The following is a 20248-nucleotide window of genomic DNA, read 5'->3' as shown; positions in this document are numbered from 1 at the left end:
CCCAACTGTCCCAGTCTTTGCATAGTTTTAAAATGGGCCAGAGTGTCTTCTTTTGAGATATGAGGGCCGGCACACGCCCTAGATATATTTACTGGTGCCGGTGCTGTATCTGTTTCACAGAATGGATCAGGCCCAAAGAGTCCTCGCTGGCTACACAGTTGCATTTTTTTTGGCGCTTCTAAGGATTGAATTTGGGCTTCAGAATGGGCTGGATCAGGTTGGGCCAAATCAGGATCTTTTTTTTATGAATAACGTCCATAGTTAGGGAGGTTAAGGGACCAGTTCCTCCGGATCCATCTGTCTGATAGAAAACCTTAGGTTTCTGTAATTAGTTGGTTTTTAATATGTTTGAACAGTCTCGAGATTTTCCTTTGGCTGTCTCCGGAGATTAGCCTGTCTGCCTTTCCTTTGGCCATTTTTATACAGGATAGTGCCCAACTAATACCTGGACATTAGAGACCTTCGTTTTGTGCCTTGATTTTACACACATTAGTCTGCAGTCCAGGCGGCAGACGTTTCCCTAATGTTACTCTCCTGATTATATAGAATTTGACCCCTCTTGCTTATTTCACTTATGCCAAAATCACAGCCAGAAGCCAAATGCAGCTCTGTGGGGAGGGCCACGTGTGATCCACCTCATACTACTTCCCTCCTTACAAATTGACCACATCACCTCTAGCAGGGGGTGCTGCAACACCCTATTCGGGATCTCTTTCTAGGGCACCCCAACCATTCACCCAGGGAGACCGGGCTAAGAATCGAGTTGTCCATATCCACCCATTGCTTCGCAGATTGTGGCTCTAAATGATCGATAAGTATCCGTAGCTGGGTTGCCTTCTGGTAGGCTTCCATGTCTTATACACTATCCTGAGCCTTTTCCCTGCCAACCAGAACTGCGGAGGTCTGCATTTGGCCATCTCTAAGAAGGCCGGGGAACTATTGTCTGGAGCATTTGGAACAGGAAGAGATATTTCGGGAGGACTACCATCTTCAAACAGTTAAGTCTAGCCATACACGACAGGTTAAGTCTGCACCATCGGTCGAGATCTGCCTTGACTTTGTCCCACAGGTGGCGGGGGACATTTTTGCTGAACAGATTTACAAGATCCAGCGGGATCTCCACCCCTAGGTACTGAAACCCATCATATTTAACATTAAACCCCTTCCACTTCATGTATTCTCCAGTGTGTGTGTGTGTGTGAGATCGAGATCGCTAGCTGTGCAGAGACTGTATCTTTCCAACCTGTTGCCTACCTGCACAAGGAGTTTTTCATCAACATTGAGGAGCGAGATGGGTCTATATGCCGGACAGTACGTTGGGTGCTTCTGCGGTTTAGGTATAACCACTATTCTTGCTTCTAGAAATGATGGGGAAACTTGCTGCTATCACTAATGGCATCGAAGACCTTCGCCAGCTGTCCTGCCAGTAATTCTTGAAATTGCTTATAAAAATCTGCAGTATATCCATCCTCCCCTGGGGCTTTTTCCTGTCCTTCAGTTTCCCAATTGCTGTCACTATTTCCTCTGCTGAAATCTTGGCTTCCATAACCGCGCTAGCTTCCATGAAGAGCTTCAGGATTGCCAGGTATGACCTAATTGCATCTTCCCCTGGGTCTGGGGCTTTGCTGTATAGGGCCTCATAGTAGCCTACAAAGCATCCAGGAATCCCTTCCTGTGGTCCCACCAACCTCCTTTCACTGTCCCTGATCTTTTTCACCTGCCTTTCTCCTCTACTACCCCGGACTCTATTGGCCAGCAGTGACCGCCCCCCTGTTGCCCTTTTTCATAGTATTGTTGTTTGGCAGATCTCAATTTCTTGACTACCTCTGCCATTAATGTGGAATGCATTGATTGTCTCATGTCTCAGATTTCTTGCAAAAGGGCTGTCCTGTCCCCAGACCTTCGAGTCAGTCTTGCCTTCTTTCCCCGGATTTCCTCTCGGAAGCTGTTTTCAATGAGCCCCATTTCCTGCTTTTTCCTTGCCCCCTCTGCTATCAGCAGAACCCTTATTGTTGCCTTAGCAGCGCCCCACACCAGATTGGGGTGGACTTCCCCTGTATTGTTGGTCTCGAGAATGCATGGATATTCTTCCCCAAAAACTCCTGTAAAAGTGGGTCTCTAAGCAGGACGTTGTTACAGCGCCATCCTGGGGTGGTCCTTTTAGTGTCGATCTGCCATGAAGCAATGACCATGTCGTGGTTTTACCACGTGACTGTTTCTATCTTAGGGGAGGCAATGTCCCTCATCTGTTCTTTCGGGATGCGCAGGAGGTCAATCCTAGTATATGTCATGTGGGGGTTTGAAAATAATGTTTAGCCACCCGCCTGGGGGTGAGAAGCCCTCCAAACCTTGACCCAGATGTGGTCTTCCATGAGGCTAGCAAAGTCCCTATTCTCTTTATCCACTAGTTTGGTTGCCCCTTCTCTCGCTGACCACCTATCAACCCATGGGTCGGCCACCAGGTCAAATTCCTCCATCCCCCACCCCATACTCGCATGTGTCGCTCCGACCCCTTCCTTCTAAGGCTACCAGTCCACTTCTTATGAAGTCGGAATGGCCTACGTTTGGTGCGTATACTGTGGCCAGGGTGAACATTACTCCATACACCTGCCACTTGAGAGCGAGGAATCTTCCCCAAAGCCCCTCTTAACCTGGAACCCTTTCATCTGGAAGGATCTTGCCAAAACGATTCTGACCCCTTTCTTTTCATGGTCTTTATGGGAAGCCCAAAACATTTGCACCACTGCCCCTTTCCTCAATGGCCGCTCCATCCCTTGACTAAAGTGCGTTTCCTGTAGAAACAAGTTGGACAGTTGGAGGTTCAAACATATTATGTGTCAGTGACCTTTTGTTTGGTGGCGTTAAGACCCTTAAGATTAAGGATTGCCACTTTTAGCTCAACAATTTCCTTTTCTGGGAAATTCTTCTATACCAGAGCTCCTCAGCCTTGCTTGGGGCACCCGCTGGTCTCACGCCGTGGTGATGGACCCCACCCCACCCCTCCCACACCCTCCCTTTCCCCCTTCCCTCCATCCTGTACACACCCTCCCTATCCCATAACAAAACTCCCACACTCAAACCGTGACAACCGTGCCGGGTTTCTTAACATGGTCCTATCCTCCCTAGCACATTGCACAGCTACCTATGGGATTCACCTCATTCTAAAGTGCCTTGGGGGGTTGGGACAGACTCATTGCCATCCCAACAATGGTGAAAAAAGAAGTGAGGCCTGAGGTTGGTACTTGGGTGCTCCTATTGTGCACTACCGAGGCTATGGACATAGCCTGTGGTATACAAAATACACAATAGTTGGTAGTATAGGTCCACTGTCACCAGCCATAACTAGGTATTTGTCAATGTGACTAAGAATTCTCACAGAAGTAGAGAGAAGGGGGATACTAGGCATCCCTTTGGCACTCCACTGAAGGTGGTGTGTGCCAATCTCTGACTATATGGTTTGGGAGAGATACTATGTATCTCTCTATCCTTAAGAACTGTAGTTACTTCAGGATTTAGAAAAAGAATCTTAATGAAGGACTGTAGGGGTCCCTAGCAACACTGCCCATAAGGAGCTGTGTGCTGCAGTAGTAAAATATAGATGCCTTTAAGAGCTATGGAGCAGACAGACTCCATAGTACAGGTAGATTACAAAGAATAGAGTTCCAAAAGGCAGAACCCACAAGAATGCATGAGTGGAAAAAGTCTCTACTCATTCAGGATTAAAAGAAAAAGGTCCAGAAGTCCAGCAAAACTAGACGAGGGGATGAAGAACAAGAATATTAAATCTCCCTAACAGTAAGGTGATGTGATGGGGAAACTGTTGAACTATTTGCTTCAATTACGCTTCACTAATCAACGTAAACTTCAAGGAGGTGACATCAACGAACAAATTAAATCCCTGGTAAACATTGAAAAAGTGAACACTCTCAATTGCAAGTTTTTCGATGGATTTCCGACCATTGTATTTCTTGGTATAAAACTGCTGTTCATATTCCATTCAGAAAAGTCAGCCTTTTTGATCAGAGCCTATCCACTGTTCTGTTTTTGATTTGTGATTACCCAGCTGTAATAAACAGTGTTGTTTCTTGCCCATTGTGCTCCACTATTTGAGTATGTGGTATTTTTATCATCTAATTTGTGGACCCCTGACCACACACCCATTGATTGCCTATGCCTATGCGAATCCCTGTGGCTGATCACACCCATTTCCTGCCCCAAAACACATTTTCCTGGGATCTCTTTGGGCTAGCTGAATCAAAGCCTTACCATCAAACATTGTACACAAAGTGTCTGCCACTATATTTTCAAAGCAGTATTCGGAGAGTTAATGACTTAGTCTTAACCAGGTCTGCCTTCAGCCATTCTATTTATTAGCACTACGTGTGTCTTTCACAGAAGTCCTGTTAAAAACAAGCATTGGCAAACACAACAGTTTTGGCTTGTGTAGGTATTAGGCATTTGCTAGGCACTGTTAATGTATGCCTAGATACAAGCACCATTTTGCAGTTGCTACCATCGATGACCACTTAACACAACTGTGGCAGTGCCTAGCAAATGCCTTTCCCATGACTACACAAAAGCCCAAACTGTTGGCATTGCCAATGCTTGTTATTCATGTCCTTTGTCTGGAAGAACTAATAAGCATATGGCTTGGTGTGGCGTTGTAGACACTTGGTTTAAGACATGAGAGGAACGCTCCTCTTTATGGAACATCCGATTCACTGTACATATTGTATGAAATATCACCTTTTCTTGAAAAGGTATAGATGATTAGGAAAACATATCTGTAAACTATATTTGGATGTTCTTTGTATTATCATTTTTTGTTTACATTTTCATTGTTTTTTTACATTTGCTGTGTTATATTATTGTGATGACTTTTAAGAATTAGTTTACGCAAATAAAATACTTTTTTTTTTTTTGTTGCAAAGATTTGAAGATGACTGTTAAATGCTTTCTAATTTGTGCTAATATCTCAACTTAAATTGTTCTGTTTTCTGATTGACTCTTTTCATAGTGCACAGACAGACTGGAGCGGGACCGGTTAATTTTATTCTTAAATAAACTGATTCTCAACAAGGTAAGAATTTCTTTCATGCCGTTTGCCTTGCTCATTTCCTATTTTAACATGAATTGTTGTTTGTGCATTATATTTTTAGGTTAAATCTGTGTACGTAATGGACTATGGGGCATGGATGGCTCGACTATTTCAAGGAAGGGTTAGTCCAGGAAGGGTTAGAGGCTTCATTTTAAAGGATTGGTTTTCTCCTGCAGATTCCTCATCCAATAGATGCCCTATCCAGCTTTGCTGCTTGGGAAACATTTTCAACAGGGTGCGTAGTGGACCTCGACTCGTCCGCCGATCGTTGATCAGTCTTGCCCGGCACTCGATCGTCTGCTCCCGACGCAACATCAGGCATAGTATATAAACTCTGTCACTACGCCCCATACAAAAGCTCCTTTTTTCTACGCTTATCACGCTGGTTGAGACTTATGCAATGTTTTAGTCAGAAATCATTACTTTTTGTTTTACTAATTCCTCAACACGAGATGTCTGTCGCCCCCGGTTTCAGGCTTCAAGTGGTGTACCGATTGTTACACTAAAGTGCCCATCACTAAACCGCATGAGTTATGCCTCTGGTGCCTTGGCATGGGTCACGGGATGGAAGGGTGTGCATCGTGCTGCAAAATGCAGCCGAAATTCTTGCGCGATCACACGGCGAAGCTCACGCTGGGTCGACCGCCCTCAGTCTCCGGCGCTGTCAGTGGTTTGGTCCTCAGAGGCTGAAACCGAGGGGCATACCCCCGAGAGCATAGGCGGAAGAAGAAACGCTCCCACTCGAGCCATTCTTCCTCGTCTTCGTCCCGAAAAAAGAAGAGGTGCTCTGTTCCGTTTAAGGAAAGAGGTAAGCCGTCGGCAGAGCCTTCCACTCGTCAGGAGTGGGAGCATTTCAAATCCTCCATGCTCGAAATGTTCAAGAAGCAGGGCGCTGTATGCGCAGGTAAGCCCACCCATGCTGCAGGCCACCAGAGGCAAGAGCGGCACTTGTCGTTTCCGAACCCTCACATGCCCCATTGATGTCATTGGCGCCAATTAAACCTTCGACACCTACTACCGTTCCCTTGAGTGACGAAGGACAAGCAGTTGGCACCGACACTCGATAAATCCTTCACCCCGCTCTCCATATCCGATTTTTTTTTAATTATTTTTTTCAACTATGTCGAGCATTTTCAGTGCCAAGACATAGGAGATCAAAGGGGCGTCGACCCAGTTTTCATGGGCACAGGTGGTGTCGACTATTTTCCATGACCAGCTGCTGGCGCTAGCTCAGGGCCTCCATGAGGCCAGTGGTTTAGATATCTCCCCAGACCTAGATTTCCATCAAAGCCAACCCTACACCCATAACTATGCCAAGTTCAAGGTTTTAGTAGAAAGGGTTGACACTTTAGGTTTGCAGTATTCAGCAGTGCCGGTACAGGGGTACGACCTGATTGATATTCTAGATCAAGGTCCGGCTATGGAGCGCAACATGCCTCTAAACCTTGCAATTGTTGACATTCTAATCTCTCTGTGGCAGCACATTTGTTCTATTCCGCCGGTTAGTTCCACGATATCTGGGAAGTATAGGCCGGCTAGAGGGCACCCATCATTCCTCTCCTCTCACCCTTCCCCGGAAGGGCTGTAATGCAAGCTGCTACCGTCTCCTCCAGACCAGCTTCTTCAACTTCCACTCTACCACCCGACGGGGAAGCGAATTAGGGAGGTGCCTTGGCCCAAAAGGCTTGCACATCTGACAGTATGTCCCTTAAAGCTACAAATGTGGCTTTGCAAAATACTAATTCGGTCTTTGGACGGCAGTGGAGAATGCTGCTCAGTACGTCCCAAGAGGTCCCCAGAACAAGGTTCCTTCTTTTCTATTCCGGTCATGGCCCAATTCCTGAAGAGCTGTTGCAATATGTTTCCACCAACCACTTTTGGTCTGGTTCTGACCTACTTGATGGCGGCTCCGTTTGAGCTTATGCACTCATGTTCTTTGCCGCTGTTATGCCTTAGGACAGCCTTCTTGGTTGCAATCCCATCTGCCAGGAGAGGTAGAGAGCTGCAAACTTCCTTTTCTAAGGTTCTTTCTTGAGAAAGTCTCTCTCAAAGTCAGGCCTAGGTTCCTTCTTATGGTTGTTTCAGAGTTTCACCTGTCCCAGTCTATCGATTTGCCTGTCTTTTACCCTCCTCCACATCCCTCGAAAGAGGAAGAGCAGTTCCACTGCCTTGGCCCCAGCTTTCAGCGGGCATCAGAGCTCACTCATAGAGAGGAGTTTCTGCCTCTACAGCCCTCCAGAGAGGGGTTCCAGTTGGGGACATATGTCGGGAAGCCACTTGGTCATCCTTACATACATTCACCAAGCACTATGCCTTGGATGTTGCACAGGGAGCCGGTGCAAGTTTTGCTAGGGCGGTTCTACAGAATCTACTTGTTTGAAACTTTCTGTCCTCCTCTGTGATTTTAACTGCTTGGGGAGTCTGTCAAAATTAGGAATCTGCAGGAGAAAGGTAATCCATTGAAGGAGAAATGACTCACCGTAAAGATCTTTCTATGGATTCTTCTCCTGCAGATTCCTCATTGACCCTCCCATCCATCCCTGCTCAAATTTCTTTGGCTTGTCGCTTCTGTCCAAACGAGAAAACATCTGGTGATGGCTCTTAGATGACCGCTTCTGTCTCATTCCAAAAAAAAACAAAACGTTTCAATCATTGTGTGGGATCACACTGTTGGGATGTATCCTTGTTACATTTTTTACCGGCCGATTAGCCTCCTGTGATTTTTGATTTCTTTTCCCTGACGTGCTATATATTACACCTGATGTCACTTCTGGAGCCAGTGATCGAGAGCCGAGTCAAGGTCCAGTATGCCCCCTGGTGAAAAGTTTCCGAGCAGCAGAGCTGGATGATTGATATCTATCAAGACGAGAAATCTGCGTGAGAAGCTTCCATAGGTCATTATGGTGAGTAATTTCTCCTTTCGCCAACTACCTTTGTTGTCCAAGATTGGGATCTTAATCGGGTGTTGACATAACTGATGGCGTCTCCCTCTGAGCCGATGCACACTTGCTCTTTGCAGCTCCTCTCCTTAAAGACAGCCTTTCTAGTGGCAATTACATCCACGACGCAGGTGAGTAAATTGTAAGCCTTATGCTGCAAACTGCTGTTCCTGCAGTTTTTTTGAGAAAAAAAGTCTTGCTCATGGTGAGTCCTGGATTTCTCCCAAAAGTTGTCTCTGAATTCCATCCACCTATCGGTCCATAGACGACCTGGTCTTCTACCCAACGCTGCACTCTTCCAAGGAAGAGGAACGTTTTAATCTCCTGTATCCTAAAAGGGGCTCTAAGCTTTTGTATTGCAACAACGTCTGAGCTTAGAAGAACTGACCAACTCTTCATGGCATTTTCCTTAGCCCGTAAAGGCCTGGCGATAACAAAACAAACATTTTCCCGCTGGATCACCTTCCTCAGGCAGAGAGTTATCGTCAGGATTCAGGGCGCATTAGACTAGTGATGTCTCACCCACTAGTCCCCGGGGATCTGTCATCCGGGTGGCACGGACACAAGAAGAAAGGCGTCAAGACAGAAGGGGGTCACAAGGATGGAATGTCCCTTGACCTTTTCGACAAGGAACCGTTATTTTCAGGAAACCTCGAATAGAACGCGTAAGAGCAGGAAACCAGGCTGAAAAATCCTGCATTGTGTGTCATAGGTACCCAGGGCCCTCCGGCGTATATAATCAAGGTGGGGAGAATCGCTAGCTTCCGTGGTACTGTCCTTGGCTCCAAGAACCAAGCAACGCTACAGAGAAATCAACACAGCCGGTGAGGTGTGAGACTGATACAAGACCGGTCTGTGTTGAAGCCAAGGTTGCAAGCGGAAAATTGTATCGCGAGTGCCGAAACGAACCTTGTTTGAAACTCGTGTGATAACCAACACTAGTAAAGTTGAGCTGCAGATGAGTGATTGAACTTTGAAACCAAGATACAATACCTTTGACAGTGTAGTCCGACACTGCATGTGTGCTCAATCTAAGGTCTCTGTAAGGTATCCAGCTGAGAGTTGACAAAAGAGTTGCAAAGGATTGTGAATCGAAGTGGTCCTGCGACGGGTCAAGCAAAATCCTGCGCGCAATCATGTTGATATAGTAAAGAAAGTTTATGGCAAAGTAGATACATTGGCCTGAGCCCGGCAGAGGGAAACTGGTTGAAGATTGTGTGTCAAAGTGGATCTGAGCTTGGCAGAGGGGGATCCGGGGGCAACAGTAAATCACCTAATTTTAATATAAAATAAACAGTAAATCACCTAAGAAAATAGTGTATATGTGAAATACAAAAAGGAAAGGAACTTTGTGTGTTCCATCAGGCCCTATGACAGACGAGACTTTGAATGGCAAGGAGACTTTGGCACAGAAGGCCATGATGTGGAAGTTTTGAACTCCACCTTTGTGCTAGAGAAGCCAGAGACTGTACTAAGCTCGAGTGTGCCGCCTTGTCCTGTGCTGAAAACATGGGGGGGAAGGGAAGCCTACGGCTTGAATATTATGACATTTGTTTTCTTGAACACTTTCCTTTTGCATAATTGTTTACCACAATATTTGTATTTAGAGGTAAGGATTGGCAATAGGTTTATTAGTATACGCCCTTTTATTTTGACAGCGTTAATATTATTTGATGGTCGTGCCTTGCTCCCATCTTTAGATTTAGGTTTAGATGGGCGTTTCTCAAACCCAATTGAAGTTCAATAAACACGCTTGAACTCTGTTCACTTGTATCTGTCTTACTGTTTATACCATGCCTTCCTTACATGCAGCATCATGGTCCTCTCTTCATACTTTCACTAAACACTGAAGTCTAGATGTTGGTCGCAAAGCTGAGGCGCTTTTTGGCAGGGCAGTGCTACAAAATCTGTTAGTTTTGCTTTCTGCCTGCCTCCTTCACCAATTGCTTTGGGAGTCTATCAGATGAGGAATCTGCAGGAGAAAAGCAATCCATTGAAGGAGAAATTACTTACCGTAATGTTCTTTCTATGGATACTTCTCCCGCAGATTCCTCATCTCCCCTCCCGTCCATCCCTGCTCAGAAAGTCAATGGTTGGGTGCATCTTCTCTTTCGATGATGACTTGGCGATGGCCCTTGGTGACCATTTCTGTGGTGTCTTGCACAAAGTTCTCCCTTCCCTGTTTAACGTTTTGTGGGGTTATTAACCCGTTGTTATCGCTCTGTTTTCCTATGCAGCGTGGTGAGCTTGCGGGGTAAGGAGGAAACTGAGTTATGGGGTGTAGTGACAGAGTTTATATACGATGCCTGACGTCACGTCCGGAGTGCCAGGTAAGACGGATCAAGGATTGACCGAGTCGAGGTCGAAAATGTTTTCGAAGCTGAATAGGATATCTATCAGATGAGGAATCTGCTGGAGAAGAATCCATAGAAAGAACATTATGTTAAGTAATTTCTCCTTCTAATGAAACTTGGTGATGGCTGTCACTCCTAGTAAGCTGCTGTTCTTTGTGTTATGCACACACCTTGAAGCTTTGTACAAAGTGCACCTTCCTAATGGATTCCTTCCGTTCATCGATTTCTCATCTGATATTGTTTTGCCAGCACAGCTGTTCTTTGGTAACTAGCTCCTTCCCTGGGAAAACTTCAGGCATCTTCGCAGAGGCTGATGTCTAAGGTTGTTGAGGCCCTGAGACTGTCGGCCCAGTCCAGGCCCTAGATCAAGTTTACGTTGACCGACATCCTGGACGAGGGCCCCAAGAAAGAGATCTTGCTGCCATTCAATGAAGCTGTGGAGGCTCCGGTACTGGAGGTAAGTGAGGCGCCAGCCTCATCCTCAGTTGACAGGGAGCTGGTGAAGAAACACAACCAGGCTCCTTCCGATCCAGCCTTCTTGTCCACCCATGGTGCAGGCTGCACTTAGAAAAGATTTTCTTTTTGCTGTTTTCCTCAGAAAGACTTCTGTGGGACACCATTTCTTTTTGCTTTGTTTTGACTCCGGACCAGACTTTTTGGAGGTACGTAAAGCCTTCTGCTTTACATTACCTGTCTTTTTTCTCATTCTTTAGGTGGAAACTGATCAGTCCTTAAAACTATCAATACTAGAGGATGTCTCTTTCAGCATTTATTGTATTGCTACATCTGCACATGCAATTAAACGTGAAGTGTGGTTAGGATACTATATAGCCTTATAACATTTTCTGTAATGGCTCTTTGGTTATATTTGCAATGTGCAGAGGATGGGCTGGTGGCAGCAACCTTTTTTTCTATTTTGTTTTATAGCTTTTACTTGTGCACTGTTGCATTAACCACAATTGGCTACTAAAGGTGACTAGTGAAGGCAAGTCCCTGAACATTCACACAAGAGCGAATACAACCCACTAGGGAAGAAAGGCCGAAGGCGATCTTGTAAGGATAACAAGTTTTAATCTCGCACACAGATGAGAGGAACAGCAAATAACTCTTCTGCTAAAAACGTTCCGCCAAAAAAAAAAGTACAAGCAGAGGCTTAAGAAGAGACGCATCATCACAGTGACGCAATACATACAGTAAAAACCTGCACAGCTGGTTGGTGTGCGCCTATACAGGATCTGCCTGCCCCATGAGGGATGCCAGGTCATTGTTTCCAGCCCAGTATGTCCATCTTCCATCACGTGGGCGCTGCAGGGATAATCTTCTCACCGACTAAGGTCAAAGAACAAATTAACTACACTCCTAACACAATGCTACTTTATCATACTGTGTACCTGGCAGGCTTTACGACTGGCACAAAGGAGGTTCTGGGGCACTCTAACCTCGACACACACACACACAGTTCACTCACTCGTTTCCGTGCGATCCAGCTCCAAGGTCTCCACCCTCATTTTGAACTATAATGTAACCCTCCCGCACCTCACAATACAAATCATATACTTGGTTATTTATTTCATTAAGAAAGCGCACATAAAGCCGGGAGGCATTGAGGTGCTATTGCAAGTACAAGACAGGTACAGGTAAGGGAAGCAAACTTAGTCATACAGTTGGGAGTTGGAGGAGCGACAGGGAGCATAGGTAAGGTTTACATTGGTTACATAGTGGCAGTGTATACATACATGTTGGTAATACTGAACCTACTGAGGTAGGGTGTTGTGGAATAGCTGAACTTTAGGGTAAGGGATTTTGAAGAAAAGGTATTTTTGATGGCTTTGCGAAAGATCCAGTAGGATTTTTCAGCCCTCAGGGATGGGGGGAGGGTCATTCCAGAGTTTGGCGGTGCAGTAGGGGAAGCTGGAACCTCCAGCTTTACATCTTCTCACTTTCGGCTCGAGGAGTCTGTCCAAGTAAGGGGTCCGGGTCTCAAGAAGTGGGCTTTGGTGATTCTTTGTGTAAGATAAGGAGGCGCTGTATTGGAGATGCTCCTGTGGGCAATGGATAATGTTTTGTAGTGGATACGTTCCTGGATGGGCAGCCAGTGAGCTTCTCTTCTGGCATTGGAGATGTGGTCTCATTTGGGGATATTCAGGGCTGCTTTCAGGGCATTATTTTGTATAATTTTCAGTTTTTTTATAGTGTTAGTGGAGGTGCCTGTAAAGAGGACGTTACAATAGTATATCTTGGAGCTAACGATGGCCCGGGCAATAGTGAGACAATTGTATTTTGTGAGGAAGGGTCTGGCTGCATTGAGGACTTTAGTTGCGTAATCTGCCGAGGAGGCAATTGCGCTAACTTGTCTGCACATGGTTAGTGAGGCGTCAAGGTAGACCCAGAGTGTCTTTACTGTGGTTGAGACTGGAATCACACACTGGTCGATCTGCAAAAAGGTGTATTGAGAGTTGAGTGAGTTACGGGCATGGGGTGTGCCGACATGTAGGATTTCTGTCTTGTCGGAATCCTCTGTGTAATTACTTGAGAGTGAGATCTGGATTTGTCTCATCTGCATAGTTGGTGTAGGCTATGCCGAGTGAGTCGAAGATGTTGAAGAGTGGCCTGGTGAAGATGTAGGGTGGGGGCGATGCAGGACACTGGGGGGGACACTGCAGGTAATGGGAGAGGGTGAGGCATTGGTTGTGTCTGAGAAGACTCTCATGACTCTGCCTTCCAAGAAGGACGCAATCCAGGAAACGGCAGGTGGGGAAAAGTTGGCATGCGTGATGAGGTGTTGGTAGAGGATTTGATGGTTGACCAAATCGAACGCTGTGGATACATCTAGGAGGAGGAGCAGGGTGCAGTTTCCTTTATCCCTGATCTCGTCTAGCTGATTTCTGAGGTCTAGCAGGGCAGATTTGGTTCCATGTCCTGGGTGGAAACCGGGTTGGCACATCCCTAGTATTTTATTGTCCTCCAAGAATTGCTGAAACCTGAAGGTAGGCTGCACGGTCTATAATTTTAAGTAGGAAGGGTGCTGTTGTGATTGGCTGTAGTTGGATGCAAGGGTTGGGTCAAGTGAGATTTTTCTTCAAGAGGACGACAACCTCCGGCTTCTTTGAGGCTGGCTGGAACTGTGATGATTGGGGTTAGCATGTCAACACAGTCTTTGAGGGATTCTGGGCAAATATCGCCTTTGCATTTAGAGGGTTTTGAGACCTCACTTTTGGCAAGGTCTTTGAAGTTGAATGGAATTGGAATTGGTAGCTTCAAGGTCATTCTTGAATGTGGCTTGCTGTGAGAGTATTTTTTGATTTAGGGTGTTGATTTTTCCAAAGAGAGCAGCTTGGATGTCTGAGCACCATGATGCGTCTTTGCTGATGTTGGTGGGTGGTGAAGTGGGAGATTCGAATTCCCTATATATGATAAAGATTTCTTTGGTGTTAGAGGAAACAGTGCTAATTCTAGAATTAAAGGAGTTGGATTTTGCTGCCATAGTGACTGTCTTGTATTGTTTGGATAATTTAGTGAACTCATTTATCAGAGAGAGGGAGGTGTCCTTCCATCAAGCGAGCTGGGCTTGACGTTTCTCTCTGCGGAGTTCCATGTGGTCCGGTGTGAACCAGGAGTTTGCATGTCTTACTGTGTCAGGAATTTTGAGGGCTAAGGATGCCAAGATATTCACCGCTTTAGAGAGAATAGCAATCTGTTGCCACTAGAGTGTCAGGGGTAGGTGTAAATGGGGGTTGGAGCTCTGGGGTGTTAAGCAGTGGAAAAATGTGGTTTCTGCAAGCTTGCGTGAGCTGCGTGTTACTGCAGGAGGTAGCAGGCTGGAATTCGATTTGACTTTGACGGGCTGCGGGATTGAGAAGATGATGGTTATGGTCAGACCAGGAACAGAGTGTGATGGCACTAGTCGTGATCTTACAGTTGTTGTCAGCAATCCAGTCTAGTATGCGTCCTTTAGACTGTGTGGGAGAGGTAACCCGTTGACAGAATCCTAGGGTATTGAGGGCGTTTGACAGTGAGGGTCGCTAGGGTCAAGTAGGCCCAAATTGAGGTCTCCTAGTAAGAAAATTTGAGAGGCTTTTAGGTTATCCTGTAGAATGTGGAGTAGATTTTGCTTGAAGCTGTGGGGGGGCTGGTGGGCGGTAGAGGAGGTGAATGTTGATGGTGCATGTAGGGGTGGGAGAGAAATTGAGTGAAAGGATGTTGGAGGGACCCTCAAGGGTGAACTTGCAGCCTCTCATGGGGAGGGATTCTCTGGCTATAATGGCGACGCCGGCGCCTCTGGCAGAGGTTCTGCCATTCCGGTAGATGGTGTAACCCTGGGGTATGACTAGGGATGGTACGGGCTGTAGGCCTCGTGAATCCAAGTCCCAGATATGGCTAGTGCGTCAAGGTTGTGTTCAGAGATGATGTCATTGATATCTAGTGCATGTGCGGGCAGGGGGTGAGTATTGATTAGTGAGCAGTTCATAAGGGGCTGTTTGCTTGTGATTGGGACAAGCGTTCCAGTGGCAGGCTTGATTGGATGGTGAGATGATGGATTGCGCAGTTGGGGGCAACTGGCTGGTTGGGTGATGTGGCTCTTATGTGGTGGTGAGGCAGTGTTTGTGGTGGTGTTAAAGGAGGGGGTCAGGCTTAATGTTAACTGCGAGGGGAACAGGAGTAGTGTCTTGGTGAGGGGGTGATTCCTTCCTCGTTCTTAGGCCTAGTCTGGGGGTTCTGAGGGGCGGGTACAATGCAGAGCTAGTTATGTGGTTGCTCTTTGCTGGCATATGGGGGGTGGGGCTGGGGGCTAGTGGTGGATAGCCGCCTGTATTGAGCGTGTGGCGAGGAGCGCCAAAAGGTGGCTTTGGTGTCCCATATGAGGCGTGCTGGCTGGGTAGGGATCCGATAAGATTGCTGTGTACATGAAGTTATGATTAATGGTGGGGGCTGGGTTGGCAGGAGAGGACTCTGTGCTGTGCATTCTTTGCAGGATGGACGCGGGTAGCCTGGTGGCAGCAGCCTGATTTTGCATTGTACGCACATACGCGCAAGCGTGGCTTTTTGGGCAATGTAGTTTGGAAGGCGGGGCCAGGGACGTCATTTGGGGGTCGCCAGGGGTCGCAACTGCGACCCCTGAGGTTTCACTTGCTACCCCTGAGGTCTCCCTTGCTACCCCTAAAAAAAATAAATAAATAAAAAAAACTTTTTTATTTATTTATTTTACACATTGAAGCTCCTGGGCTGTGGACAGTGCCATGTGACTCGTTGTTTTTGTAGTGGCTGGAATTTATGTTGGGGCATCTTAAAAAAAGACAGGGGGTTCCACAAGTGTAGCACTTTGAGCAGTGACCATAAATAAGAAAGAATAGGAATAACAAACAATTTGTCTTTGTGGAATTCTGTACAATAATTGCTAGAATCATTAAAGGGGTGAAAGGTCATTGTTCTATGCTTCCCATGATGTCATTTCAGAGTGGGGTCAAATGACATCACTTACTGTGATGTCATGAGGTCAAGGGTCACGTGCTGGGTTGAGGGGGTAGCATGTTTTGCTTGCAGTGGAGGCGGATGGATTTGTGCATTGTCTGTTGCGGGCGTGAAACGTGCATTGAAGTTTACAAACACCTCTCTGTGAGCCGTAGTGTGAAGAGCATTACCCTTAACAAGATCAGTGTTGCACACAATGTTAATGCTACTCAATGGCATAGCATACTGCAGATACTTAAACAATGGTGTTTCGTTAGTACACGTTTCTGGCTCAACATTTACACTCGTAACAACTATATTTTCTCTCATTTCCTAGTACAGGGCAATTGTTAGAGGGTTTATGCAAATCGTTTCACTTTCTAACATGGGCGTAATTTTAGGGGGGGGCACAGGTGTGTTTGTCCCCCCCTTCTTTCATGGCACACCATTTTGTCCCCATTCATTTGTCTGGGGCACCTTTTCTTCAGATGTCATGTCCCCCCCAACATTTTCAGCAAAGTTACTCCACTGCTTTCTAACATCTATTTTATGTAATATATATAGTAGACAGATATTGTAGTCAATTTGGGTCTGGGCCCAATGTTCAATGTTGGGGGTGGACAGTACCTGTTGCGAAGCATGTCTAACTTCGCGGTCAACGCAGCTGAGACTGGCGGACACTGATAAAAAAAAAAAAGCCTTGAGTATAGGGCTTTAGTGGGGGCCGGCTTGACCTGCTGGCGCAGAGAGTTGGCTCCTTCAAATGGGGACACCAGCCAATCCTGGTGCTGCAGGCACAGGACAGCCTGGGAGCCTGGTGTGCACTGAGGCACAGTGCCAGCCATCTTTGATGTTGCTCCTGGACCTCCGAATTCAGTTTTTTCTGCAGGTCTGATGGGGTTCTAGGTCTCCTTGTAGCTCAAAGACGTACAATGTGCGTCTCATTTGAACATTTCAGGACTTATTACTTTGGGGTTGGTGGTAAAGTGCCCCTGGTGCCATGGAATTCAGGGATATTGAGGTTTCAGTCCATTATATGGGCTATAACTCGTGGTCACCTGGTGATGGGCTGGGTCATGCTTTGGCCAGTGTGAAATGACACTTCGAAGGGATTGTGTCCTCCGACGTATTCCTCATCTTAGATAACTCCTTCCAGCTCTGCTGGCTTCGGAAATTTTTTTCTCTAGAGGGCGCTGCGCGTCGACGTCCTCCGAGTAGATGTCCCTCGACAGCCGCCGTATCGACGTCAACGTCATCCTGCCTATAAAGGCCGCGCGCAGCGGCCGTTGCTCAAATCCGTTTTTCCGAGCTTACTCAGTGCCTCGGAATACCGTTGCTCAGTTTTGTCAGGTTAAACCTATTTACCTCGAGTTATTCGATCCGTACTCGATGGCTTCTTCGTCGGAACCGACAACTCCTCGATCCGGCTTCAAAAAATGCCGAGATTATGGGAAAAAGATGTCGCTGACTGACCCTCACAGAGTTTGTCTGTGGTGTTTGGGAGCTGAACACCATTGTTCGGAGTGCGAGGACTGTATGTCCATGACAGCTAAGGCCCTGAAGGAGCGTAGGGGGAAGCTGGAGAAAGGTAAGACTTTTAAAGCTTCTTCTTCGTCGATGAAGTGGAGACATTCGTCTCCTCGTCACTATTCGCGCTCCAGGTCTCGGAGTGGGTCCCATCACTCCTCGAGATCGAAGCACTCGAAGAGGAGACGTCGAAGATCCCCTTCTCCGTATTCCTCGTCCTCTGTTTCGCCAAAGAGAATCCCTTGCCCCACGAACATAGTTCCCGGGCTAAATGGGAGGAATTGTCATGATGCCTACCTCCAAGGAGCCAGGTCCGACCCAGCAACCCCAGAGGCAGGCATCATTTCCCCCAGGGAAGTGCCAGCGGGCCCAAGCTGGGGCCCTTTGGACACAGTCCTGACGCCTTAGGCGCCAGGCTCATGTTGGACCCCTGGCGCCAGGCTCATAAAGCTAGACATGTGTTCAAGTGTTTTAAGGTGCACTTACCTGATGCACACCATGCTGCTACATCCAGCCCCTCTTGAGGCCTGAATGGAACTACTTTACCTGTGGACCTACTTTCCCCTGGGTGTGGTCGGGGAAGGGGAAGGATACATACCTGATCGGTGGAAGGATACATACCTGGAACTTCTTCCAAAGCTATTTAAACCATGCCCGATCAGCAACTCACGCTTCGCGTTGTTCTGCTCCTCGCAGCTGGACGCTCACCGTGTCAGCTCCTGCATCTGGAATTCAGCCACGCCTGTCAGCATCCTGAGTCACCTGCTAAGAGAGAATTGGAGAGAAAGAAGACCTTACCTGCTAAAGCTGCATCACAGAGACTTCACACCGACGATCCTGAAAGGGAAGACATCATTTTAAAAGCATTTCGCTTCGATCGCTGCAGCGCTGCATTTCACTCACCTTTCCTGGGCACCTCCATCTTCAGCAGCGATCATTCGGATCTGCAGCCACTTCCCAGAGCCTAGAGAGAAAAAGACAAGAACACAAGGTGAGAGAAGTAAGGGAATAGGAAAAGCTCAGTTTCCTTCTAAGACTTACCTGTTGGGTCATTCCCATTTCATTTCGGGTCCTGCCGCTTCCTGGCATTCCGGACCCCGGCCCATATGGGGAAAAAAGACATAAGCGTTAGCACTTGCTGCAATAAGACAATGAACATTATTATTAAACTTGAACTTTTGAACTTGCTACAGAACTCTTACAGCGCCTTACCTGAATAGTCAAGCTTATTTGAACTCCCATCAAACCTCAATCCAGTGAAGTAACTGGGTTTCAACGCGCCCCTGCATCAGAAGCAGGATGGAGAACTCATCCTTCCAGACCCTAAGGTGAGACTTCACGGGGAATCGAGGAAGGGTATCGTGGAGGGCTGGAAGGGAGTGGGAGGCTTGAGCATTATTCCGTCAGTAGGTAATACTCCCTTTTCACGCACAGGGGAATATTCCTGTGAGCCAGTGAGTCCATCTTCAGAGTCCTGCGCTTCACCATAGAAGAAGCATCAGCACTCGAAGCCAGACCTGCGCCTCCGTGGGAATCAGGTGAGCGTGACAGAACGCGAAGCCTACCCACAATTTCCCACCCGGGCGCTATGGAGACTTCCGAGACAGATCAGCTGGCCCAGCTTTTGGGGGAATTACGGGCAGAAGTGCACTCAGCCCGCCAGGAGACTAACACTCTCAAAAGAGAACTGATCCTATCCAAGGAAAGAACAGATGACCTGGCCAAAAGGTTATTGCAGGCCCAGGCAGGGCACACTCCTTTACCTAATTCCGGAGATACTTCCACATCAATGGGTTTGAATAACCCGGTACAAATCAATCTACCTGGACACATGCCTTTGGCCCCGCCTGAACGTTTTGCGGGGGATCCCAAGAAATATGCCGTCTTTATGAACCAATGTCGTTTACACTTTCTATGCAGACCCGGGGCCTTCCCTAACGACCATACCAAGGTAGCCTTTATACTATTTTACCACAGTGGAAGTGCTGCCGATTGGTCTATTCCATTGGTAAATCAGGATGATCCCATTCTCCAGAATTTTCAGGGTTTCCAGGCCAGCATGGAAAGATTGTTTGCTCGACACTCTCAAGGACAGGCCCTTGATAACGAACTGCTATCCTTACGACAAGGTAATCAGGATCTTCTGTCCTACGTTGCCACCTTTAATAGACTGGTTGTGGAAACTGGATGGCCAGAAAACAAAAGGATCACATTGTTTCATCGAGGCCTGCGCGGAGAGCTTAAGGATGTTCTAGCTCAGATAGTAGATCCACCCCAGGTCTGCGCAGACTACATAGACTTGGTGGTTCAACTTGATCACAGACTTCAAAATAGAAAAGCAGATCGGTTGAAGTACGAAACCTGAGTACCGATCAAAACCCACGCTAACTCCAAGAGTACCGACATATCCGAACCTATGCAAATCGGCGGTGTTAAAGGACCATTAACACAGAAGGAACAAGAGAGAAGGCGGCAAATGCAACTTTGCCTGTATTGCGGGACTTCCGGTCACTTTCTTTGAAATTGTCAAGTTAAACCACCTAGGAAGGTGGTTGGAGCCACTGATAACGATTTATTGACACCTGATTCGGGAAACGACCTAGCCCGACAAGCGTAGGGGTCCGCTTGCCGAGCTTGAAAACAAACTCTTTGACCTCGCATTTTGTCATGCCAATGGTGCTCGTGGACCCCAGCTGTTGCATGCTATAAAAGCATACATCGACAGTGGAGCTATTGGAAATTGCATAGACCGTGAATTGGCTTCCAGGATTAAGCTCCCTCTCCGCCCGAAAGTAACCCAAGATGTCATTACTACAGTAGATGGAACCGAAATTGCCTCAGGGCCTGTAACGCATTCCACTGTTGAAATGACACTGGTGGGT

General features: G+C 47.0%; 1 protein-coding gene across 3 annotated transcripts in view; it reads left to right on the top strand.

Moving 5' to 3' along the window:
• The window catches only part of DNAJC13 (DnaJ heat shock protein family (Hsp40) member C13), a 2820731-nt gene that overhangs the window by 1329848 nt on the left and 1470635 nt on the right, over positions 1 to 20248 (top strand). For all 3 annotated transcript variants that reach the window (XM_069648714.1, XM_069648713.1, XM_069648715.1), the window contains one exon: positions 5018 to 5080. In XM_069648714.1, the coding sequence (XP_069504815.1) occupies positions 5018 to 5080 (63 nt within the window). The remainder of the gene's footprint in view (positions 1 to 5017; positions 5081 to 20248) is intronic.

This window comes from Ambystoma mexicanum, chromosome 2q (assembly GCF_040938575.1).
Source record: "Ambystoma mexicanum isolate Mex_15411 chromosome 2q, UKY_AmexF1_1, whole genome shotgun sequence".
NCBI lineage: Eukaryota > Metazoa > Chordata > Amphibia > Caudata > Ambystomatidae > Ambystoma > Ambystoma mexicanum.
This window is presented reverse-complemented; position numbering and strand designations above follow the sequence as displayed.